Here is a 26,969-nt window from a genome sequence, read left to right as displayed (position 1 = left end):
ATCCCTGGAGGTATTCAAGGAAAGGTTGGACGTGGTGCTTAGTGACATGGTTTAGTGGGTGACACTGGTAGTAGAGGGATGGTTGGACAAGATGATCTTGGAGGTCTTTTACAATCTTAATGATTCTATGATTCCGTAAGATGATTGGACTGGCCATCAACGACGACATTTACAAATGTCACTTGGATCAAAAGAGTTTGCAAAAACCTATGGAATCAATCATCCACATTTCCTACAGAGGTATTATGCTTCTAGACCTAGCAGATGAAGACAAAGGGGATAAACCACCTCCATTTAAAGACATTTGAGGGGAGAAATAACTAATTCCTATCAACAATCAGGAAGAAGCAACTCGACTGAACCAATGCCTCTGCACAGCAAAGCTTCCTTGGAAGAAGGAAGCCCACTTCATAGAAGGATGAAGCCCGCTTCATCCTCCATAGAAGGATGCCAACTCAAAGTCTAGATCACAAATCTCTTGATGCTTTGCAGCGGTGCTAATCAGCAAGAGAGTGCATAAGATGCTACATCATTGTCATTTTATCCACACAGAGAGAAAGAACAGACTTTGAAATCATATTCATGAGAACTGTGCTGTAACCGGGATACAGCCAGGATGTCAGCACTGGGAGAAAATGTCAGCACTCTAAAGAGAATATACTTGTTTTGTGTGTGTGACTGACAAGTAGGACAAGTATAGCATGATGACCATGGTCATATAGATAGGGAAGGGAAGTGGAGGAAAAAAAGGAGTTTAAAAAAAAAACAAAAACAGAGAAAACAAATAAACTTTCCAAAGCATTTGTTTACTCACTAAACTATCAGGAAGACAGGATGACAACAGACCTTAATGGCAGGGGGGCAGAATCCAGAAAAGGAACATGACAGGACTTTGTTCAAGGTGTTTAATAGCCAGGAACGAAGACAGACTTCTGGTGGAGATCTGGCTAGGAGCTAGGTAAGAGCATTTCACTGAAACATAAACAGATGGACAGGAGAATTTCTAGAAGAACAATGAGAACTCTAGACTAATCACAATTACTAAGTAGTAATTTAAAATTACTGAAGTGTGAGGAAGGGAGGAGGTTCCATGGATACCTCTTTAAAACGGAAGACAGAAAATGGTTCAACTTGTCCAACTCAGCTGAAACCCCTACTTCCAGAACCTTCCATTTTTCTCAACCTGCACAGAATTTCTTTCACATTTCTTCTACAAAAACACTGACAAAATAATAGAACCATAGAATGCTTTGGATTGGAAGGGATCATCAAGTTCCAACCCCCCTGCCATGGGCAAGGACACCTCCCAACAGACCAGGTTGCCCAAAGCCCCATCCAGCCTGGCCTTGAGCACCTCCAGGGATGGGGCATCCACAGCTTCTCTGGGCAACCTGTGCCAGTGCCTCACCATCATCATTGTAAAGAATTTCCTACTAACATCTAATCTAAACCTACTCTCTTTTAGTTTAAAGCCATTATGCTTTGTCCTGTCACTACACTCCCTGACAGAGTCCCTCCTCAGCTTTCCTGCATGCCCCCTTTAGGTACTGCAACATGGCTATAAGGTCTCCCCAAAGCCTTCTCTCCTCCAGGCTGAATAGCCCCAACACCCTCAACCTGTCTTCGTAGGAGAGGTGCTCCAGGCCTCTGATCATCCTCGTGGACCTCATCTGGACCCACTCCAATGAGTCATAGAATATCTTGACTTGGAAGGGATCCAACAAGGATCACTGAGTCCGAATCCTGTCTCCTTTTAAAAATGGTGGTCATGTTTCCCCTCTTTCAGTCAGTGGGAACTTCACCAGACTGCTGCTTCTCAAATATGATGGACAGTGGTTTAGCACTTAAATTCACCAGTTCCCTCAGGATCCATGTCTGTTTCTCGTCAGGTCCCATGGACTTGTGCACTTTATGGTTCCTTAGCTGATCTCAAACCCGATCTTCTAGACTGGGAGGTTCTTCATTATCCCAGTCCGTCTCTTTGCCTTCTGGGGCCCTGGCTATTTGACTAGGACTCTTGCTGGTGAAGGCTGAGGCAAACAAGTCACTGAGTACCTCAGCCTTCTCTATACCCCAGGTAACCAGGTTCCCCATTGCCTTTCAGAGAGGAACCACAATTTCTCTATTCTTCCTTTTATCACTGATGTACCTATAGAAGCCTTTCCTGTTGCCCTTGAAATCTCAGGCCAAATTTAATTCTAATAAGGCTTTATATATGATATAGCTCTCCTCAACTCTTTCCCTCTGGTGGCTCCCTTATTTCCTCTTGCCCAGTCTCCTCTTTTAGTCCTTCTGTTGTCTCATTAACTCCATCTGACTTCATTTAGACTTTTTTCTGACATCTCATTTCCAACTAATACATTTAACAGATTTCTAGCCCTGAGCAGTCTACACAACTTCGGAGGAAAGCTGTTGTTCAGGTATATGATGGTGTTCCCTTAGTGACAAAGAAATGCTAAACTTCTTGTCCGGAAGCTGAACTAGTGTTTGCTGCTGTTGTTAATTGAGTGGAGTTGCTCCCATTCTTCAGTTTGCTCTGGAAATAAAAATGTAATGGCAGATTTTGTGCCAGAATGACTAACAGCTACCGTATCTAATATGACTTAGCCATTTGAGAAGATTATTGATTTTCGGGGAGTGGAGAGAAGAATATAAATTCTTATCTATCCATAGTACTACCTGATACTTACTGTTCAGTAACTAACTGGCAAATAGGGAGATGAAAATAAGTTTTTACTGAAAAGAAACAAAAGAAAGTCACTGGTAGGAAAAAATATCAGTCTTGCGAACACATTACATATAACATTTTCATTAATGATTTAGGCACAAAAAGAGGCTTAAAAGCAGCAATGAAGGATTGTTAATACATAGAATCTGACTCTCAAAGGATGGATGACCTTGAGGACTACAGTAATAGAAACAAGATGACATTTGCATGAACAGCAAGGTCTGGAGCTTCAGGAATAACAAGAATTTCTCTCACACACTATGGACTTGTAATTTTGGGGAGGTAAAGAGATCTGGAAGAATTATTTGCTCATAGGACGACTATAAAACTACCGATGTGTTGCAGACATGTAAAAGAGAAAGTGATCCTATAACATGTTAACAGAAATAAATCCAAAAGAGATGATAAAGTACTCGTACTCCTTTACAAGCCTCATGTAATTGCCTGAAATGCTAGATTCTAGGTAATATCTTTAAATGAAATAAAATCTAAGGAGAGCACCTGTGGAAAGAAAAAGCTTCTCTATTTCCTGCTTCATGTCATTACTATGAAATAGTAACAGCATTCAGATTAACTAGGCTAAAAAATAAAAATTGAAATAAATATACCTAGGGTGTCCCTGCTCAATATTCCCCAACACCAACCCCAGCTCATTTGAACATATGAAGAATTATTAATTAAATTCTCAGAACCTTTCAAATACCTAAATGCTCCTACACAACAGGAATTACAAGAGAGAAGAGTCCAAGAACCTGTACTTCGACTATGCTTTGTTAAAAAGGCAACAGGAAACAGGATGGAAATCACAGAATCACAAATCTCTGAATTGCAACAGACCCACAAGGGTCATTGAGTCCAAATCCCGGGTCTCCAAAGGACCACACACACACACAAAAACAACACACACAAAAAAACAACAAAACAAAACAAACAAAAAACCCACACCAATGAACTATTTTCTTTTTGTTCAGGTGCAAAAATGGGAAAGACTGCATCTTTCCTTCACTTCCACAGTACACCAACTAACAGTTGGTAGGTACTGACTTATGCAGCAGACAGATATGAAAAGCAAAGTACTTACGAGGATTCAATTTAGGGAACATGGGATTATATTCCCAGTCAAATATTACATCCATGTCTCAACAGCAACTCAAAGGGCTATCCCGTCACCTATGGCTGTAGGCAAACTCTTACTTCAGCAAGCAATTTTATCCTGCACCATCTATGACAATGTCTTTGAAATTAAAATACCCTCCGTTTTTGGTTGCTTGTCCCATTTATTACTGCTTGCTTACTCAAATTTCCCATCTTTCAGAAGTGACACTTCATCAATACTATTTTTAGTGATAAATATTTATTGAAATTTTGTTTCCTTGAAGAAATATTTCCAACAGGATTCTTATTTATTCATAGATTTCCTTTCAGAGCTTAGATTTCTTAGTTTTATCATTATTTATGATAAATTTCATTTTATTCCTCCATACCTCTTCTTCCCCTCCCCCCCCAGCAATTTTAGGACTCTTACTAATGATTTGTCACTCTGTGGTACATAACCTCCATATATACCTCATCTACTGACTGAAATATCTCGTCTTTATGAACACAGCAGGTGGCATGCAGAAGCATCTCCACCCTGCCATCAACGTTCACAATGGCCAAACCTTAGAGATCTGAAAGAACCACCGGTCTTTTGCTGAAAATCTGACCTGAAATAGCTGTCAAAATCCTCAACAGCAGCATTTGTTTCCCATAACAAAATATAATTCACATACAATAAAAACAAACAAACAAAAAACCTACAAAGACTTGTTTGTAAAAAAAAAAAAAAAAAAGTTCCTTACCTCACTCAAATACATGTCTTCATTTGCTGCTTCACTAAAAAAAAAAGGAATAAGAATCTTAGTTTTGAACTACTAGAGAAGATTTAAGATATTATTATAAAAATACAGGTCTTGAATTAAAAATTTTGTTTAACTACTTGAAATTTTAGTCAACCTAGTCATTTATATCATCTTCACATTCATCCTAACAGTACCAATTAATATTATTTTCTATCATTTGTCATAATCCTTTCTAAATAGGAATGTTTAAAAACATAGGAGAAAACTGCAAGCTACAATACAATAGATATATTCTATTACTAAGTATATCTTGAGCTATCCAGACAAAATGCCAAGTTTTTAGTTTCTTGAAAGATGAAGAAATATAATAATGATAACTATTAGGATTATTTTAAAACTTTAGGTCAAACAATTTTGGCTCAAGAAAGGAATTTGATCGGACAAGTAGATAGAATAATGTGGAATAGCTCTGGATATCAATTTGGACCAAAACATAACCAATCAATGGACACAATGTAAGTGCAATGTCTTACGAGTGTACGCAAAAAACTTAAACAACAGTACAAGAATACTGTCAGACAAAATACACAAGTGGGTATGTCATGTCTTCTGACTATCTTTTGCACTACATTGCTGTTAAAAGAAAAAAAAAATCATAACACACTGTTAAGATGGTTGCTTTTGATCTCTTATCAATTCCTAGGATTTCATTGCAAATAATGCTTTGTATTTCAGAAAGTCTTCTTTATAATAGGTATGTTTTACTTGTACTATACTGATGGCTGAATTTAAGATAAAAATTTTTATTTGTTATACAGCCATGATTTAGCACATTAGAAAAAAAAAAAAGGAATCCATCTAGATATACTAAAGCTAACATATCCACTGTTATTTGTCACAAACAAATAATAAAGATCCTTGAAGATTTTTCTGTGACACAATTTGTTACAATTCTGTCACAGAAGTTATGTTAGAGAAACAAAGCAAGGAATATTGAAAGAGTCTCCAAATTCAAGGTTTTGAGGTGTGCACTCTTTCATCAATAATTCATCAGGGTTATCAAAGAAACAATGAGCTTGTGGGAACCAATGACATTAATTTTATTTAAAAATAATCCAGAAATTTCGCTGCAAAGTAATTATTTCTTAACAGGAGACTAGAATTTTAAAAATTATCTAAAAGTATTACATATTTTGGATATATCCAGGTATATAATTCTGATGTCAGTACTGAACAAGTAGGAGCTACAGTAAGAGGTCAAATGGCCTACTTGGGACTTGTGACGTGCGTGTTAGCTTTACTAACAGCCTTCGTGAGTTTTGAATTGGCTACACGTGTTTGTGAATGAGCTGTCTGATATATCTGGACCCAGACAGAATCTCTAACCAAAGGTTTTTAAGGAAACTAAATAGCCCTGAGACGGCAGAGAAGGTCCATGCACTAATAAATAAATGGTTAAAAGACATGAAACAAAAGCTATGAGCTACTTCTGGAAGCAAAGACTACTAGTTTATTTCCAAAGTAGTGTGCTAGGTAAGTCTTTCAGCTATTCACAAAACTCAGTAGCAAAGTAGGCAAGCAGCCAGGTTGCTGTGTTTTTGATGATACAATGTTACTCACAATAGTAAAGACAAGAGGAAATAGATCAATTGCAGAAGGACAAGAATGATGAAACAATAAAATAAGAGATGAAATTTGAGGTAGGTAAAAGTAAAGCTATGCACATGTCAAAAACGAATCATACAAACGACAAGGAACTCTGAGCTGAACATCACTGATCATAAACAAATTCTTGGACTTGAGTATTGAGCCTAATTCCATGAAAATGTATCAGCAAAGGTTTAAAAAACAAACCAGAAGTTAAGAATGACAAACTAAAGACCATCTTTATGGAAGCATACAGATTTACTATTCACCCCCATCTTTAATTTCTTTAGATTAAACACAAAGAAATTTTTAAAAAGTATTTTAGAACAGAAAGGAGGTCACAGAAGAGTAACAAGATTAAACACAGATACACAACTACTCACACATCTTACATTTGAGTGAGTTTTAAGAATTCAGGCTGGAAAAGAGATGGCCTAAGAAGGGATTGTACTAAAGAAAGGTATACAGGGACTGGCTGCTCACTGTCTCTTCTGCATAAGAGCTAGAATTTTCCGAATGAGGCCAGTAGCAGCCATGTCCAGAACAAAAAGGGGAGGTACTTATTCCTGCAATAGACAGGAAGGTGCAAGTGTAAAAAACATTGCAAAAGGAGACTGAATAAATACTTTGAAGAGAACCCATTTAAGGATTACTAAATAGATGAACCATATCAAACTCTGACAGTCCTCTGAACTGAAAGTAGTTGGCTAGAAAGCTAGCAGTTGGCTAGTAGTAAGACTACTCAGGGAGACATGTTTGCCATACTTTTATTCTTTGTTGGGCATCCATCAATGGCTGCTGTTGGAAACAGCACAGGGGGTTAGAGGAACATGTGGTCTGATCTAGCACTGCCATTCTTACTTTCTTAGAGTAACAGATAAACAATGAGTATACGTGATGCTCATCAGGTCTAACATCCTGAAAGTAAATCTATTCTGGAATATGGAAAGCTTGTATTAACCTCTTGACAGCAGGAACTGAGCTTAGATGTGGATCATCCTTCAGTAGATCATGACTACTTTTACTTTTTCCTTTCATACTCTGTTAAAAAAAAGAAAAAAAAGGTGTTACAAATTTCAATGTTTGAGAGAATAGACGGTGAAAGGGGTAACGGTAGTAATAGAGCGGATAATAAAACCTCATTCTGATTTATAAACACCTTCTTTTTCTAATTTTATGTAGAAAAAGACTAACAAATTCAACAACTTGAAAAATTACTTCTGTCAACAGGTAATGGGGGGAAGGGGAAGGAGGAGGGAGTGCATGTTCAGGAACTAGATGAAGCACATGACAGATGCCTAACGCCTTCGTAAACAGCACCAAACAAGTGCAGACAATTAAACCAGCAATTCAGACACTGAAAGCTTCAATTTAAACACCAAGTGACAATCTGTGGAGCCAACACTGTCAGGTCCCAGTGCACATTAATATGCCTTGACGGCCTTGAGGAATTTCACAGAATCACAAAATCATCTAGGTTGGAAGAGACCTCCAAGATCACCAAGTCCAACCTCTGACCTAACACTAACAAGTCCTCCACTAAACCATATCACTAAGCTCTACGTCTAAACGTCTCTTAAAGACCTCCAGGGATGGTGATTCAACCACTTCCCTGGACAGCCTATTCCAGTGCCTAACAACCCTTTCAGTAAAGAAGTTCTTCCTAACACCCAACCTAAACCTCCCCTGGCACAACTTTAGCCCATTCCCCCTCGTCCTGTCACCAGGCATGTGGGAGAACAGACCAACCCCCACCTCGCTACAGCCTCCTGTAAGGTACCTGTACAGTGCAATAAAAGGTCACCTGGACCTCCTTTGCCTACAAGCACCATTTCAGCTCAAACCTGTGAATACAGTCACTGCCTGAGCTACGTCAGAGGTATGCCTATGTCTAGCTCTTGGACAGACATTGAAGCCTTGTCTCCATTCTGTCTCCTGCCTCATCTCTTTCTGTTCCCTCCTAGACTCCCTGGATGGGCACCTCTGTCTTGGTTATTGCCTGCCTTGTCCAAGACTGTCAATGGATCCTGTTACTAGATCCAGATGTATCCAGATGCTGTAGGACTATGCCCTAGCTGGTGAACACAGAGCCTGTGTTAGAATCAGCCTCATGCAGCTATCCTGCTCTTCCTCTTCCCTGATGCAAACCTCCCTAGTCCTGTGATCTCCACCTTCTATAGCCTACTGGAATACACATATTTTCTTTCTAATATTCATGCCCTACATAATCCAACCACTTAAATATCCACCTGATAACAGAAGATGTAATTTGACCTGTAACATTTAACAGCCGTCGGTGGCTCTAAACTCAATGAATTTATATAATCCCTTTCTGAAAGTATATACACTTCCTACTTTCATCATGTTCTGTGGCATAAATGTTCACAACTTAAATTCCTAAATGGAAAAAAAAAAACACACTTTTTCTGTGGTAATTTATTTGCTCATTTATCTTTGTGTCTTAACTCTCATATTGTGAGAAACAGCGAATAATCATTCAAAAAAAATTTTTTAAAGTTACCATCACCTGTATCCCAAATTATTCTTCTTGGCCTTTTTAGTATAGTTTCAGGGATAAGACTCTAAACTGTAGTTACCATGAATATGGTGCTACAATGCAGCACAGGCAAAACGTACTCCGTCTCTTAGGCTAAATCTAGTATGGGCTACACTAGTCCTGTGCAGAAAATTATTCATAAGGGAAGATGGAGAAAAAAAAACTAAGGAACAGGTCAGGTCTTCTTAAAGTCTCTACTAAATATGATGTGACTGAGACAAGAATACTTAATTTTTCACATAAACATGCAACTATTTATTAAATACCATACAAACTTCATCCTGATGCATACTGATTTTATTTATTTGTTGGGTAATAACTGACTAAGCTTTACTTTGCTAAAAAAATAATCAAAAGTGTTCCCTTTTCCCAGATCTTTCGAAGATCTTCATCAATTACTTTCAGACCTTCCTCTCAACCTCAGTCCTTAAAGTATACCCTTCTTAAGTTGAAATAAGAAAGATCCACTCCATCTGGCAACCACCACCAAAAAAAAAAAAGTTAACAGAATTATATATTTGTAGGTGTCAAAGAATCCCATTCTCAACTTTCAAGTGTTCTTATTGAAGACCAAAAATGAAAGTTGGTGCTGAAGTCCATGTAACAAGATAATATCGAGAACCATAGAGATTCTGATCTAATATCTAGACCTATTAGAGATAAGCAATTTGGTTTGGATAAAAAAGTTTTCATTCTGCTACAACGAATTAATAGAACTTCTTCATAAACAGTCGGTTTAGTTTTTCCAGATACAGTTAGTACAGAATTTAGTCAAGACAATTTTAAGACTGAGTTGGAAGACAGCATGACAATACTGAACTAGTCTTGTTATGAAAGAGATGTTATATTTAGATAACTTTAAACTGAAGAACAAGTATTTAGGGTGAAAGGGAAGAACAAAGCAAACAGGTTAAATGCAGTATTAAAAAAAACAGACATGTACCAAGAGCAGAATAGCAGATATGCATGTTGTTAAGGTAAACAAGCACAGTTAATCTGACAGGGTAAGTCAAACTAGGAAAGAAAAGAGAGTTAAAACTACTGTGTAATAAACTTCTACTACCCTGACGCTCCCTCATTGTAATATCATGCACCTTTGTATTCACTGTTGTCTTTTATATTTTACCTAATATAAATACCTAATATATATTTCAGGGCTGAAAACTTTTTTTTTTTAATTTACGTTGGTACAGTACTCAGCACAGTGTAGTCTCATCACTAACTGAAGCAGCTAGGCACCTGAATCATACAAGCAAATTAGAAAGTCCAGAGCTCTAGAGAAATAATTTGGTCAGTAGTAGAAATGAAGAAGACAATTTGCCAAAGATATTTTTAAACTAACCTTATTTAAGTGGCAAAGTCCAATATGGAAATGTTAGAGGAAAGACTACCTGTGCAACTCTAGTTCTTTGAATGTGGACAATTCATACTAGTGAAACATTTCAATTACAAAAATGCACTGTTTTTCCCACAACATCACTGCCTCACTCTGGACACAGAATGGATACACTTAAGAAAACACAGCTAAGAATTTGCTGGTAATGAAAAAGTTGACTTTTTCAAGTTCAACTGTTTTACCATCAAATAATCTTATAATTAAGGAGGTGAAGAAGAATAAAATATCTATCACCTCCAAGAATTTTAAACAGAAGAGATAGCTCTACACTATGAAGTATGAAACAATTTTTTACATTTCCATACATTTCCATACTACCATGCAGTCACTGACAGCACCTTCTGAGTCAGAAAAGTTAAAAATCTCTTTTTCTTCTACACATCAAAATAGTAGACTCATAAAACTCAGGTCACTTCTAGTATTGCTGTTCAAAACTTAAATGTAAGAACAATATTAAGAACTTAAAGTTAACAATTTACTTGTTTGTGGAAGAAATTAAAGTTGAAAAGAAAAGTGTGGATGGTTTGGTACAGTACCTGACTAACTCTGTTGACTTCCTCCTCTTCTTCTTCAGCTTCTTCCCCAAATGAAAGCAGGTTAAAATTTCTTTAAGAAAGAAAACACAATTTCTAGTAAAATTTTAAATGTTGTTTCATTAACATTCCATAAACTTTAAACATTTTACTTCCATATTGCTTGTAGGATTTTGTTTTTAACTTTTTTTCCCCCTGATAAATATACCAATTTCTAATAAGTATAACATGTTATTTTTACAATAAACAGTACTTAACTTTAGCAGTATTTAGGGAGTGATGTTTCTATTCTATACTTGAGACAGAACAATCAGGGTAACTACAAGTTAGAGTAGTTTAAAGTCACTTACAAAATGGCAAGACAGAATTAAAAAACTTCCATAGACTCATAAATGCCGACAGATTTGTATTTTTTTTCTAATATAGCAATGTTCAAGTACCAAACACAAAAAATTTAAAGATACAACAGCTGAGAAAGGCATTAAATGCACATAATCACAGAATGTAATTAAAATAAATAAATATCAATATTTTCCTTTTAACCTGTGTTGGAAACAGCTAGTTACAATATGATCTACTTCTGTCCAACAAAATTGACAACATGTGCATAGTTTAGATTTCCTACTACTTTTCATTAAATGTTTAAATCTACCAAATTTCATTCGCAGAAACTGAAGTTTCCTATGTCTAAATGCTTGCCGTTTGCTGAGTATTTTAGTGGGAGACAACTGGTAGCTGATAAAAGACATTAAAAATCTCAAACAATCGAGCCCACGTTAATAATATGCATTAACTTCTGTGTCATTTCAGTCACAAAAGAATGATTGCATATTCCTGCCACAGGCTTACACTACTATATTTCTAGTCTCTTTTGCACCAAACTGTCACCATGTACAAAACAGTATATAGCTCAGCTGATGCACAGGAATCACTTCAATCAGAGCAACTAGATTTGTACCATCTCTTTAAGAAATAGAGCTAGCAGATTTTGCTAACATTAGAGAACACTCTTCTTGCATTTTGGTAAACCCTTGTGTTTCAAAAGCAGAAATAGAAAATTACCAAGCTGCAAAGTAAAGGTAAAAAAAAATAATCACCACTTTGTTGAATATATTTACTTTGTGCCTTTTACTTTGGGCTTTTTATCTTCTTCTTCTGGTTTGTCCCTCTTCAGTTTTCTATTTGGTCTTGGAACAATGTCATCAAAAGGATTAAACAAAACCTATGAAAAAATAATATTTTGGACATTTCTAATAAGCATGTTGTTCTGATTAAACGATTCAGTATTTTAAAAATAATATATAAAAGATATGCCAGGTTTTCATACTAGAACATAATTGTCTGAACACTGCAAACAAAACAATCTTAAAATTTCAAATTTTAAAAAAGAACACACGTACCTCACTACTTCTTATTTTGTGTGGACTGAGTGGTCTTTCTTCCTTGTCAACTTCTACTTCAGCCAGCCGCAACATGTTATATATCGTATCCCCTGTAACCTGTCAAATTTATTAAAAAAATAAAAAAGAGGGGCTTGAAACTGCTCCCTTATAATTTTTGTTAATTATTCTAAAAAATGCAAGGCAATTATTATGTGAAGAATTTTGAAAAACAAGTGATTATAGGAAATACTATAAGCACATAAGACTTTTTTAAAAGAGAGTTAAGTACAGTGCACAAATGGTTTTGTTTTTTAAATTAACAGCAAAGTTGAAAGAACATAGGTAGCTAAATGTGTATTTTTGAGAGTGTATACAGGGGAATGTGTCAAATTCTTAATGGGAACTTTGAAAAAAGGAAAATAAAAGATACTGTGAAGTAGAAAAATTGTTGGTTTATTTTCTTTCAGGTAAACCAGGGAAGTGGTAAATTTGTCTTACATTTTTCATTTTCTTGATTCACCTTGACAAATTATGATTTTCAAACAGCATTTTATAAAATATTACTAGTATTAGATTAGTTTAATAAAAGTCAATATTTTTAGTAAGAGATTATTCAAAAGGAAGCACAACACTAAAATATCATTTAGAGGAAAAACACTAACAAAACAGACAACAATGGGAAAAAACAGAAACATTTCTATCAGACACAGGGAACAAAGAGAATGGAGACAGCTAGAAAGGAGTGAAATAAGTTTCACATGCATATAAGAGAAAACAACACTAAAAGAGCCTTTGAACGCAGAGAAACGCATAGACGCTTCTGTCAAACTGGGATTCTAGTCCGTGTAGCAGACCTTTCCAAAGATTGTGTGCTTGTTATTAAGTTCATCTGCACGACCCAATGTAAAGAAAAACTGGCTGCCATTATCATGGGGCCCAGCATTTGCCATAGCAACAAGTCCTCTTCGATTAAATCGCAGTCGTGAGTGGAACTCATCCTGGAAAAGACAAAGAAGTATTTAATCACCATATATTTATATCAACTTACACACATAGAAATGAGCTGTTAATTTAAAAACAAACAAAAAACCAAACAAACAGGACATTAACAAAATCAAAGTAATTTTAAAGCCAAGAGTGCATTTAAAAGCTTCTGTTTTCAGCAGTAAAAAATCTTTGCCTGGTTCTTCCTCTTAGTTCCTATAATACAAACAAATGACCAATCTTCTTTCAAAAAAACCCCACAACACATAACCAACAAATGCTAAATGAAAAAAAATAGAAGCTACTATGCTGATAATAGAAAGAAACACAATTTAAGAAAAACTAAGTTAACTTTTTCCATGCATTGCCTAATAATTGCTATTCATTATTTCTGTTGGAATTAATGCTCCCTCCAATACTACAAAAAATTATTCTTGAAGTAACTGTGTATATTTCTTGTAAAAACTGTGTATATTTCTTGTAAAACTACAATTCCAGTTAATTGCTCTATTTAGGAGAAATCCTAATTGACATAAGAAAACTGGAAGTTTAATAACATCGCAGTAGTACAGCATTACCCAAATCCTAAGAAAAAACATTTTGTGGACCATGAGAAGACAGAAGGACTTTTGAAGAAGATGAAAGTGATAAATAATATATTAATATCATTGCAGTATCAGAATTGTAAACACTGTAATACTGAATAATCACTAATTAGTAGTAGTGTTGCTACTACAGTACTGGGAGTATTTGTTTTGAACTCTGCTCAGGTACCAATCTATTCCACAAACTCCATGTTTTTGCCACATGCAGACGTCTACTCTTGCATCAGGTGGACAGAAGGCCCAGAGACTGGCTATGCAGCTTCATTCACAAGCTAAAGGTGTTTGTCCTGAGTGAAATAAAGTAATGAAGCAGAACAGAACACAGCTGCTGTGCATGTATAGCTTCACTCAGGATATGAGCATCCTGCTCAAGACATGAGCCATGCCACTATTATAATAAAAATGAATATATATACAACATTCAGAGACCTTTGCTAACTGAGATAAAACACACATAAACAATGTACATTTCTGTATCTTAGTTTGCCACACAGAATTATAGAATCATAGAAGGGTTTGGGTTGGAAGGGACCTTAAAGATCATCTAGTTCCAATCCCCCTGCCATGAGCAGGGACACCTCCTACTAGACCAAGTTGCCCAAAGCCCCATCCAGCCTGGCCTTGTACACTTCCAGGGACTGGGCATCCATAGCTTCTCTGGGTAACCTGTTCCAATGCCTCACCACCCTCTGAGAATTTCTTCCTAATATATAATCTAATCTAAATCTGCCTTCTTTTCAGTTTAAAGCTATTAATCCTTGTCCTAACACTGCACTCTCTGACAAAGAGTCCCTCCTCAGACTGATATGTCTGTAGTTACAAAGGTCTTTTTTCTTGCCTTTCTTGAAAATTGGAACAAAGGTCCATGTCCTTCTTATGCTGGGGGTTCCATAGGTGAATGCAGGACTTCAGGCGGGGTCTCATGAGAGCAGAGCAGAGGGGCAGAATCACTCCCTTGCCCTGCTGGCCACATTTCTTTTGATACAGCCCAGGATACAGTTGGCTTTCTGGTCTGCAAGCACACATTTCCCAGCTCATATTGACTTTCTCATCAACCAACATGCCTAAGTCCTTCTCCTCAGGGCTGCTCTCAATTCATTCTCTGCCCAGCCTGAATTTGTGCTTGGGACTTCCCCAACCCAGGTGTAGGACCTTGTGTTTTGCTTTGTTGATCCTCCTGATGTTAAAACATACAAACACCTACTCTGAACAATTCCACCCCATTCTTCCTTGTTGAAGTTCATGCTAGTAAGGTTATGCATTTATTATAGCATCAGAACAGATAGATTTAAGAACTCTAAATTAAAAAATCCATATTCAAAAATACTGAAGCAACACGTGAAAGCAAACACAGCATACAAATAAACTTGCCTTTCTTAGATAATGTTTGCTGTCTTGCAGCCTAACAGAGTAGGAAAAACAACCGCTAGGGACTTACAAAAACTAATGCGTAAGATACACATTTATGTACCTTGAAGGGAGCTCCGTATATTGATTCTCCACCTGATCCAGTACCAGTGGGATCACCTCCTTGCACTATAAAACCAGGCACTACTCTGTGAAATATTGTGTTATTGTAATACTCTGAAAAAGAAAAGGAAAAGATCATTAAGTATATTTAAATGGTCTCAAAATCACACTTCCATGTAAATGTTGCAGACACATCAATGACTGGAGTTCTAGAAGACAACCACTGTAACTGGATTCTGCCATTTCCAGTAGGTTGCCTCGTCCTCCACTAACTTACACAGTCTGACTGTATCTCACCTACAAAGTATTGCTGATTACATTTATGAAAAAATTTGTGATATCATAAATTTCTGCTGCAGAAGGTATTGCACATCACTGACAAGATTATATTGATGAGTTATTTTCTTTTCAGTGCTATCACTAGATAGTGCTGAAACATATATCCACCAGATAGTGCCACCAACATATATTGTTTTAAAGAGAGCTGTCTACCACGTTCCACCTCAGACAACATCTCACATATATAGTTATTCATATCCATACACTAAGTGGCTAACATTTTCACTCACCAGCATGGAACACAGATATTATCCCTTTCACCTATACTGTACACTGACTGATGATGTTCACAGAGTGAAGTATGCGGTATATTTTGCTCCCCAGGTTATCTTCTTATTCTCTCTCTCTCTGTATATATCTCTCTCTATAGATACACTTACCTATCTGTAATAAGATATGTGTCTGAAAAGTGTTATGAGATCGTATGAAAACGTAAGATTTGCGAATGTAACACAACATATATTTCCTGTTTTTTTGTTTGTTTGTTTTTTCCAAATCTGCAGTACGCTGCCAGACGAAGCAGGATCTGCCAGAGTTGCAGAACAGGTACATATGTTCATGGATGATTACACTCTATGGTATTCACAAGGAAAACACTCAAGTTTACCATACAAAGCACAGAATCCAACACAGCAGTCACACAAATTCAGAAAGAAATTAAAGCTTATTTTCTTTAAGACTGAGAATAATTGAAGGTTACTCCCAGGACTCAGCAAGGGCTGAGAAGTTGATTTACCATTGCAAGAAAAAAATCCACATCTGCACATAATATGTAAGAACACAGAGCAGACTTGATCTGTGCAGGAGGCACAAACTCCAGACTCCTATTTTTCCTTAACAGGGGAGGGCTAAAAAAACTCTTAACAACCCTGTAAATATATAAATGGGATAACAGCAGCACCTAGAAAACACATAAAAGGGCAAGGTCCTTTGCACATTCCTGGTATGCTTTTCCCAACACGGAACTTCTCATTCTGGTACCCAGTACTTAAGTGAAAAGTGTTACAGAGCTTCAGACAGTGAAAAACTACATCAAGTGAAATATTAAAAATGATCCTGAAAAAATTAAAAGGTAGTAAAGATAGTGATACAGGAATAAGTTTAACAGAGGATGTCTAGGTATTGCATCACTGCTGTTTCATTCATTCTTTAAAGCAGTAACTGTACTTTGCAGAGACTTGTCAAAAATAAGCTTTCTAAGCCTTTTACGTCAACTACTACGTTTCACAAAAGCATGTAAAATTTTTCTATTTTTTGCCACTATGCTCCTTAAAAAACTTGAAATATATTCTCTTCCTGGGTAGTAGTTAATATTTTATAAATACAAATAACGAGTTAATATATTAAAGTTAAAATGTACTTATGAATTCTCTATAACAAAAAAGTACAAAGACATCAATATTACATATGAAGTAATATCAATACATCCTATGCCATTCAATCATTACCTTCCATACAAAGCTGGATGAAATTTCGACATGCTTTCGGTGCTTCTTTTGACCATAACTCTATATCAATATCTCCTGCTGTTGTTCTCAGCAAAACCTATAAAAATATTGATAAATTCATCATTAGTTTTCTTGCAACTTTAACACTGATCAACAAATACTGTGAGTTAAACGATACTTTGAAATTCATAACATTAGTAACAGCAGTAGATATCCAAATGTGCTGGGTAGCTACATTTAGTCTTAATTGGTTTTTCCAGTATTTATGACACAGTTATGAAAAGATAAGTATCATAGAATCATACAATCATTGAGGTTGGAAGAGACCTCCAAGATCATCTGGTCCAACCATCACCCTACTACCAATGTCACCCACTAAACCATACCCCTATGCACCACGTCCAACCTTTCCTTAAACACCCCCAGGGACGGTGACTCCACCACCTCCCTGGGCAACCCGTCCCAATGCCTCACTGCTCTTTCTGAGAAGAAATGTCTCCTCATTTCCAACCTGAACCTCCCCTGGAGCAACTTGAGGCCATTCCCTCTAGTCCTATCACTAGCTCTCTGCAAGAACAGGCCGATCCCCAGCTCCCCACACCTTCCTTTCAGGTAGTTGTAGAGAGCAGTAAGGTCTCCCCTGGACCTCCTCTTCTCCAGACTAAACAACCCCACTTCCCTCAGCCGCTCCCCATAGGACTTGTGTTCCAGGCCCTTCACCAGCTTCATAGCCCTTCTCTGGACACACTCCAGGGCCTCGATGTCCTTCTTGTAGTGAGGGGCCCAAAGCTGAACACAGTACATGAGGGGCAGCCTCACCAGAGCAGAGTACAGGGGGACGATCGCCTCCCTGGTCCTGCTGGCTACACTGTTCCTGATACAAGCCAGGATGCCGTTGGCCTTCTTGGCCACCTGGGCACACTGCAGGCTCATGTTCAGGTGAGCAGAGACCTCGACTCAAGCAGGTCTTTGCATGCTACCACGCACCCAATTCACCGAGGCAGGTCACGGGAACCGCCCGGGACGCACGGGACCACCCCCACGGGACGCACGTCCCCTCCTCGCCTGTCCCCAGGCCGCCCGCAGCACTCGGTTCCTTCCCCCAACCTCCCAAAAACGGCGGCAGCCCCAGCCCCTCGCGGGGCCTCACCTTGCCGTTGGTGGGGGGCTCCTGGATGTAGATGTTGCTCATGGTGATGAAAGGGGCGTCCCGGGGGGACAGCCCCGACCCCTGCCCGTGCCCAGCGCCGCGCTTCTACCCGCGACACGGACCCCATCCGCCCGCCATCTTGGGCGCCTCCATACGGCCCGAGCAGGGGGGGAGGCCGCCCAAGACAAGAAGAAGAAGATAGGGATCGATCCCCGACCGGAGGCACAGCGGGGACAGATGATGAGAAATCTCGTTGTAAAAAGACCCGAAGGGCTCTCCAGGCAGCTCAGTCCCTCCCTGTGGCTCTCGCCCGCCGGTGAGTTTTCCCGTCCTCCCTGCGAGTAGCACGGCCCGAGAGTGCGCCGGGCAAAGCCTTCCGGCGGGGAGAGGCGGCGGGGCCGTGCTGGGCCGGGCCGGCGGGGACAGCGCGGGAGGCGCCATGGCGCTGCCCGGTGAGGGGATGGAGGCGGCGGCTCGGGGCGAGGCTCTGCCGCAGCGGGGGCCGTGAGGAGGGGAGGGCGGCCCGGGGCTGTGTGCGCGCGCGCGGTTTGTTTGCTTGTCTCTTTATTTATTTATTCTTTCTTTCTTTCTCTCGCTTCTCTTCCGCACCTCTCGTGAGGAGCGGTCCGTGCCGAGCAGCGTGGCTGCCGGGGCTGGTGCCCTGCTGCCGCCGGCCCTGAGGTTGGTTAGCGCCGCGGGGCGGCCCCGCCGGGGGGCTCTCGTCACGCTCGGCTCTCCCCCTGCCTCCACCGGGCTGCTGTTTTGGTGCGGCGGGTGGGAGCAGCGGAGGGACGCTGCAGCCAAAAAACGGCCACCGTGTGCGCAAGGTGTTTAGATCTACGCCAGCCAAACGTATAGTGGCTGGTTTCTGTCTTTTTTTTTTTTTTTTTTTCTTTTTCCTGAGACGTGAGGACTGTTCAGCTGGAGAAAACTGAGTAAGTCTGAATCTTGCTAAGAGCTTAAAAAAAACCCTCTCAAAAGAAGAAGAGAAAAACCGAATAAACCCGCTCCCATTCTAGGAGGAGAGTTTCTTAAGAAAGAGATCTCACGTTTGCATTTAAAGGTTTGCAAAGCTTTTTTTTTTTTTGCAGCCTTGTGGTCTGCTGAATGAGTGATGGTTGTTGCTCCCTCAGTTGCTGTTTTTCTCAAGTGTTAACAGTTGGGAAGAAGTGAGAAAGAGAAGCTTCTAGTAGCTCATTTGCTTTTAATTCCATAAAACTGCATTTCTAGCAATGTTATTTAAAGCCAAAATAATAATAATAGAATTTCAGCCTCGAGAATTTGGTGGGAGCAAGGAAGATCAATCAAGACCTAGTAAACCTGTCCTCTAGGTAGGTGATGGTGTGGGGGCGTCTTAAGTTTTTCAGATTTTGTAAACAGGCTCTATTAAGATACCAGTCTTACTGTGATTCCTGCTTTTACTGCTGTGTAAAGGTTTAGCTCCTATACACTTTTTTTTCCAGATTTTTTGGACACGCATTTTTTGTGTCTTGATGCTTGTTTCCCTGCTGTTTCTCTCTTAAAAATATGTGTGTGTTGTGTGATGTAGCTTTTGGTAAGGATATACAACTTGCACCAGTCCGCTAAAACTGGAGCCAGTGTCAGTATTCTGCCCTACCAGTTTTAATAAATTCAGCGCTATTCTGGTCATGTGCTGGGTGATTCTGTTGGAAATCCTGACAAATGGCACCTGCATATGCAGTGGGAGATTTTGTAGTGTGTGCATGACTGTACTGACTTCCCTTGCGTGAACAGTGAATCTTTCTGTACCTACAGGTCAGTTACACACTAGGGCTGAAGTTTATTGAATATTTCAGAAAAGTGAGATAAAGTAGGTGGTTTGGGAGGTCTTGCTTTTGAGTCCAAAGGTGAACTGAACTGGCAGGTGCTGTTCAAAGTATTTTTTTTGGTATAGCATTGGGAGACGCAGGTGCATTTTTGTTCCTTGTTTCTTGATACTTTCTTCTGTGTTTCTTGTCTCCTTATTCCTCATGGGTTTCCCTTAAAAGACAGTCACTTATAAAATAGACACATAAACACTGCTGAATTTGTAAACCACAAAGAAGTTACATAATACTGTGGTTTTGGGGTCTACAGAAGACTGGGGTTTGAAGGCTCGTCTGCTACTTTGAATACAATTTTCTAAAGACGATGCTTGTCTCAGTAAATTAAAGTCTAAGCTTGTGGAGCTAATGTACTTCCTTTCTGGTTCTCTAATTTCTGTCATGGAATTCTTGTTGTGTTTGGTTATTTATTTAAATGAAGGAACTAGTTTTTCTGAAAACTTTGTATACAGCTGTTGCTGTGTTTTTCATGCTCTATTCAGTTTAAGTACAGAAAGGCTTGCTTTGATTTTGGAAATTCTGTGTTGACTTTCATTGTGAATAGACTCAGCTGATTTTAAAATAACACTGATCCTTTTAGGGGGAGGTCTCCAGAGCTTCTCTTTTTCTGAGTTACATCTTACTACGTCTATTTAACTTAACTGTGGGCTCACATAGGTATAGAAGACAACTTTGCCAGAATTCTAAGGGGTGATCATTCTGGTCTGCATGTTGATGTTATCAAGCCAGATTTAAAAGGAACTTAAAAGTTATGTTACTAACACGTAATTTATGGATTTTTATCTTTCAGGTGGAAATAAGGATAACATCAGAGCTGGATGCAAGAAATGTGGCTACCGTAAGTTTGTAGTAAGCAAGATGATGATGCAGTGTTTTTTTCAATTGATGGTGATGGAACTCCTTTTTGAATAGAAAAAGCTTCCTCCCTTGTGGCCTAGACAATTGTCAGATTAAGCTACCATATATTTTTATTTAATTTCCTGTTCATTCTCTTTTTCCTTGCGCCTATTGGTGTTTTTGAAGACTTAAGTTTCTCAAGAGAAATAAAAAGTATGCTATTGTACTCATATGTACTGAAGTTACAATGTCATTGCTTGAGAAACATTGAATTTCAAGCATTGGCTTTGATATATACTGTAGTACTTACTGAGATCAGCATTTGTGCATCTTCAGAGTCTCATTGAAGGCTTAAGGAGGCTTTTTTGCCCAAGGAATGTCCAATGTGTTTTGAAAGAAAAAAAAATTAATCGGCATCATCTTCTACACTAAGAAAGCCTACTTCTGTGTGCATTCCATATTGCAAGGAACAGTTTATTTTGTTACTTGTAAGTTCTGCAGCTAGCATTTAGCTCATGCTCTTCATTATGTTCTGTTCATAAAAGTATGTCTGTGGCTACTCTCCTGATGAATGTAGATGTGTCTTAGTGAAGAGTTTAATTTGTTATTCACTAAGTCTTGTTCTTTGGAAAAAGGAGGAGTGGACACTGATCCATTGTGAATCGCATTGAACTTTTAACACTGTAATTCATGCTATTTTTATTTTTTTGAATGTTATGTGGCTTGAAGGGAAAAAAGCTTGCTTGGTTCTTTCACTAAAGACTTTGCTTCCAAGAAATTTTGTCAGTGTATCCATTCATTGAAAGGAACAGGAGTATCAAAATAGATTTAGTGGTTCATTTGAAGGTGCAATGTCAGAAGATTTTTGGAAGAAAAGGAAACTTGTAGTCAAATCACAAAGCCTATGTTTATATTCCTAAAAGTTCTGTCTTCAAGATGTAAGTTTTTTGATAAGAAGATGAGTTTGTTTCAATTGCTACTTGACCTCCTGTGTCTTTAGCTCAGTTTCTCACAACCCATATCTTCAATTTGTTTTATTTTTTGTTATTATTTCCAATACGTGTATGCAGCTTTAAGGGGTCTAGCTCTGGTCATGATTACTGAGATGTAATTTGTAATTTAGAAAACTAAAAATACTAGTCAAGTAATAGCTTGATCAGTATTATGTACGGGTAGTTAAAAATGAATGTTGTGTCAAAAGAGAATTAAATTCTTCTATTTCACAAAAGGGAGACAGAAAGAGCAGCATAACACACTTGTCGTTTTTTAAATATTTCACTTCCTGCTTTTAATAATTTCTTCAGGAAGAATCTGAGACCATTGAAGAAATAGGAAGTAAAGTTTGGTCAAAATCTTTAAACTTTTAAACAGAAATGCAAAACAGGTCATAAAGCATCGTTAGATGGAACACCATTGCATAGCCTCTCAAAATTCTTTGAGGCATTTTCAAAGTATTCACTCTTCTGCCTTGTTCATTGATTGAAGCCTAGCCTAACCTTTTTTCTTTTATCAAAACTGAGTAATACTAAAGCTCTTTTGATATTATTTGGTAATTTTTCTGAATTTCTTTCTGAATTTTTGTTTTGTTCAGCTGGTCATCTGACATTTGAATGCCGAAACTTCCTCCGAGTGGATCCTCAAAGAGATATTGTTTTAGATGTTAGCAGCACTAGCAGTGAAGACAGTGAGGAAGAAGAGCTACAGAGATTGCAAGCCATGCGTGAAAAAAAGAGTAGGTTTTTTATTTTGAATTAATTTTCTTTAAATCAGATGTGCCAGATGGGAAGATGTGTCTTCTGATGTGCCAAAACTATCATTTTATCCTTTTTGAGAATTATTATTGGTTCTTTTAGTCTGTGCTTTAAAGATAAATCTTTTACATCTTATGTTTACACTTCAGAGAAATGATTCTGTCCTTTTTTTTTTAATAATACCTTTCATAAGAAATTAATAATGTACCCATTTAGAACATCCCAAAAAGGGCTTCTTAAATGCAAAAGATCATAAGACTATTAATAAGCAGCTGCTTAGAATAACGTTACATGGATATTTTGAGTTTATCCTGTGAGTACATGTAGTTTGAACATTTTAAAGTTGACAGCAACTCTTAAAAGTAATGACAAATGCGGTAGTTCAGTATCTCTCTAGTTCCTGTGTAATATTTTAGTTAGCTGACTGAAATAGCTAGCCAGTTGAATTTCAGCATTGATATTTGGAGAAGTACTGCTCTCTCTTTGGAAGGTCTGTGCATCAGCTGTTTGTCAGAAAAAGGTGCGTTCATTAGTTAACAGATACTTTGGTTCATTTGAATTTGGATTCGAAAGAGACTATTCCCCTAAGAAAGAGGTGAAGGTTGTTCTATTATAGTATTTTCTAAATGAAATCATTTTCTTCTTTCCCTTAATTTAAACATCTTGTTTTGTTCTGTTGCTCTCGTATTCCAGACCCTAAACTCAGTTCTAGTAAGGATGATATGTAGGGAGGAGAAATGATGGAGGCAACTCCGTATTTTGCGCAACAGTTATTTTTGTCAGTGTTTTTTGTTTACTGCATTGCCAAAATAAGTACCTATTATGTATTCATTTGGGGAGGACCTGGGTATTAATTGCTCTCTGTTCTTCATTTCTTTCCCTAGATGTCAATATTTCTGTCCTGTATTTAGCTTTTTATACAACTGTGTAGGCAGAGTGGGGAAAGGTCAGATGAAGAGTGACTTTCCTATCATGTTCATAGATGTTACATTGACAGTTAAATCAGATTTATCTTAGTTACAGCTATTTGTGAAGTGTGAAATAAGGCTGTGTGAGTTCAAGTATGCCGATGGGAATATGTGTCTATTTTTTTCTGTACCTTCAAGTTACATGACCTGATTTCAGACTAGTAAAAGTCCTTTAAAATACAGAAGAATGGATATGAAACCCTAAAGTTGTATGTTTTACAGGGCGTCCTTCATTCTTAGTGTTCAGATAAATGTCCTTGGAATGTAAGGTGTATATTAAATTCTACTACTGTGCAAAATATTTCTGAAATGAATATACTAGACCAGAATTTGGAGAAAAGAAAAACTTCTAACAATAATTTTATAGTAACTTTACCTTACTGTTGCAGCCATTCTTTTAATGCTTATTGTAATTCAGTCTGAAATGTCATAAACTTTTATTTTTTGTCCATAGATTTGAATGAGGAGGAGGAAAAAAAGAAACAAAAAAGAAAAAGCAAAGAAAAACCAAAATTAAAGAGACCAAGGAAAAGGTAACTCTTTCATACACCTATTTTAATTTCAAAACAGAAATTTGGAAATATTCTGATGTTTGGGTGGGGTTTTTGTTTCAGAAAATGTTGCTGCTTTGAATCCAGTGGGTTTGGCAAGAACCTTTTTGATTGGAAAAAACTTCCCATTATCCAGTGAGAACTTGTTTGTTCTTTGAATAATGGTGAAGCCACAGTCTTCTGCTGTGGAGTTAGGACAATGGAAGTCTTGAAAACTCTAGCAAGACATTGTAGTTCTGGAGGTGTGCAGTTCTGAGAAAGCAGTGTTCCGTTTGACTACCCAACTCTGGGCAAGATGTGGTGGGGAAAGGAGAGCAAGGAGTCAGGAGGATTATGGGGTTGGTCCCCAGCTTAGTTTATATGGAAAAGCTTACAGGACCCTAAATTTCTCTTTGTGCATGTGTGCACACATATGCACACCCTTGCTTTTTCTGAGTAGCTTAACAGGCAAAACTACAGTTTTCCTTTTGATAAGCTTGTATTGAGTTTTAATGTTCCTGTTGCTGTAAAAGCCTAAGAAAGCGTTAGTCTGGTTTCAAAGAAAAGGTCACAATACCCAATTTATTGTGAACCTGAGTTTTGGCCTGCCGACTGATCTTTAGATGAGAGTATAGATTTTAGGACTGTTGATAACAACCCAGGAACTGCACTGAGAGCCAGGAAATGTGAATTGTATTTGGAGGACAGAATAAGGTGTTCTTTGGAGATAAAATAAAGCAATAGGATTTAACATTGGCTGTATTGGCATTGCCCCCCCCCCCTTTCCTTATTTACATAATGTAGCTCTAACACTTAATGAAGAGTACAGAAATGTTAGTCTGCTGGCAGTAGTCTTTACATGCAAGAAATTAATAATTTATGTTGGAAACAATAGGACAGAACAGCAATTCTGAACAACTCAAGAACTTGAGCACAATAATTGAAACATTCCGTTTATTGTCGTTTTAATTCTTGCATGTATACAGTCACTTCACTCATCACTGCTGGGTTAGAGACAAATAATACCAGCTGCAAGAGAATCCAAATCTATCATACCTATTTCTCTTAGATTTTTATATATGTGAAATGCATGAAGGTTTCCCCTAAGGTATTCCCATATCGTTGGGACTGATCATATGATACTTTACCAGGTGGAAGCTCTTCTTTAGTGTTATACTGTCACTCGTTTTTTTGAGGTCTGTACTCTTCATCTTTTTCTTACTGAAGGTTGCAAAACCACACAACTCGCCTAATCAATTAATCTGCATTGTAAACATGCTGCTTTTCTAGCATGATAGACTAATTAGAAAAGTCATTGCTCAGTTGAACATGCAGACTGAGATACCGTAAAGTTTCCACTGGATGCTTCTGTATAAATTCTTCACCAAATTGATTTGCAACATTGTATGAATACTGAAATAATAATAAAATCTTGTAGCATTTTTCCTTCTCCAATTATCTGTCAATGTTTAATTTGGTCTAGGTCTTCCTCATCAAGTGCTGCTGAAGAGGATAGTCCAAAGCCAAAAAAACAAAAATCACACAAGAAGGAAAGGAAAAAGGAGAAGAAGAATAAATCTAAGAAAGGAAAACATCATAAAAAGGAAAAGAAGAAGAGACGAAAGGAAAAAAGTTCATCTTCTGACAGTTCAGACAGTTCTAGTAGTGACTAATGTGCTGGCCTATTTTTGCTCTCACTTCTAAAGTGGGATGATTTTCCTGTTAAATCTAACCTATTTATGCTTTGCAATGCTGTTGTTTTAAAATGATATATATTTTTTGAAGAAATCTATTTGGAAATGTTAGTGCTTCAAATTATTAAATGAAACATTTTAAAAAAAAAACTCCTATTCCCAATTTATTAGAATTCAACCATGCAAGTTGAACTAGTTTTTCGACTTTGTTCAGTTGTGATTAGTTGTGTTTTCAATCCTTTACATTAGGATATAGCACACTTTAATTTGCAAGTCTTTGTGTCAGAAGATTTGGATGTAAATATGCTTAATGTTGGAATGGTTAAATCAAATTTAGAAATATTTGAATGATTTTTTTTAATTCCTTAAATGTATATGTTTTGCATAACATTTTCTATTTACATGTACTAATTGGTAAATGCAAATATGAAATAGCATTCACGTGCAGAAGTGGAGAAGGAAGGGGCAATGAGAAACTAAAAGTTTGCTCCTTCAAAATAAGCTGAAATTGATCTACTAATAGATTTTTGAAATGTGTGATTACCACTTTTTTTGACAGGATCCCTGTGAGCAAATTGAAAACAAACAAAAGTAAGCAACTATCAATTTTGAAGTCCTTTCCTTCTGCCTAGGTTCTGTTCTTTTGCAATTGCAGCCATTTTATCTATGTGAGATAGATTATGAAATACCATTTCTTAACAGTAGATGACTATCCAGCAAGATTGTTTACAAAATTCTTAGTACTAAATTAAGACAGTATGCAGTTGTTGATAACTACATGAATCTAAACAGCAAATTTGAAGACTAAATCTGACAAAAATCTTGAACTCTCTATTCGTTCTAATAAAACTCCCATAGAAACGTTATTTTCCTCTTGTGGGAGGGAGGTGAGCATCTATCATGTTGAAGTTGGCAACAATTTACCATTTGCTGTCAGGGGAGTAGTCTTTAAGCATGTCAAAATTTCATAATTAGATACTTTGGTGTCCAATTCATACCTTGTACCCCAGTAGCATACAGCTGATAAGTAGCACTTGCATTGCAATTAGGCATATAGCTGGTAAGTCTCATGGGGATCAAGAGATGAGGAAGAGCAACGTTTAAGCTTTCTTAAGAGTGATATCCATTGCCTCTAGATCTAACTCCTTCCTTCAAACTTGTATGTCCCAGATGAGTATCCTTTATTATTGGCAATTATTGGACAACTTCACTTGCACTGTAGATGCTGTGGTAGGGAACATTAAAGACAAATACTCATGGAAGCC

The 26,969-nt window shown here is 37.7% G+C and overlaps 2 protein-coding genes across 6 annotated transcripts in view; one reads left to right on the top strand and one right to left on the bottom strand.

Moving 5' to 3' along the window:
* Window positions 1–26,969, bottom strand: part of CWC27 (CWC27 spliceosome associated cyclophilin) — a 140,524-nt gene that overhangs the window by 109,364 nt on the left and 4,191 nt on the right. For 2 of the 5 annotated variants that reach the window (XM_050716424.1, XM_050716425.1), the window contains exons 1-9: window positions 17,750–17,878; window positions 16,931–17,027; window positions 15,145–15,257; window positions 12,939–13,082; window positions 12,103–12,201; window positions 11,821–11,924; window positions 10,706–10,775; window positions 7,178–7,257; window positions 4,570–4,603 (exon numbers count right to left, since the gene is read on the bottom strand). In XM_050716424.1, the coding sequence (XP_050572381.1) occupies window positions 4,570–4,603; window positions 7,178–7,257; window positions 10,706–10,775; window positions 11,821–11,924; window positions 12,103–12,201; window positions 12,939–13,082; window positions 15,145–15,257; window positions 16,931–17,027; window positions 17,750–17,863 (855 nt within the window). In that variant the 5' untranslated portion in view covers window positions 17,864–17,878. Of the gene's footprint in view, window positions 1–4,569; window positions 4,604–7,177; window positions 7,258–10,705; window positions 10,776–11,820; window positions 11,925–12,102; window positions 12,202–12,938; window positions 13,083–15,144; window positions 15,258–16,930; window positions 17,028–17,749; window positions 17,920–18,080; window positions 18,472–26,969 lie in introns of those variants that run through there. The other 3 variants (XM_035553460.2, XM_050716423.1, XM_035553462.2) reach the window with 3 other exon arrangements.
* Window positions 18,441–26,570, top strand: SREK1IP1 (SREK1 interacting protein 1). The gene is made up of 5 exons (XM_035553464.2): window positions 18,441–18,532; window positions 20,715–20,762; window positions 22,353–22,493; window positions 23,935–24,013; window positions 25,494–26,570. Exons 1-5 carry the CDS (start codon window positions 18,520–18,522, stop codon window positions 25,681–25,683), a joined length of 471 nt encoding a protein of 156 aa, XP_035409357.1. The 5' UTR covers window positions 18,441–18,519; the 3' UTR covers window positions 25,684–26,570.

The sequence above is a fragment of the Cygnus atratus genome, chromosome Z (assembly GCF_013377495.2).
Source record: "Cygnus atratus isolate AKBS03 ecotype Queensland, Australia chromosome Z, CAtr_DNAZoo_HiC_assembly, whole genome shotgun sequence".
Taxonomy (NCBI): Eukaryota; Metazoa; Chordata; class Aves; order Anseriformes; family Anatidae; genus Cygnus; species Cygnus atratus.
The sequence above is the reverse complement of the archived record's forward strand: the minus strand, read 5'-3'. Positions and strand labels throughout refer to the sequence as shown.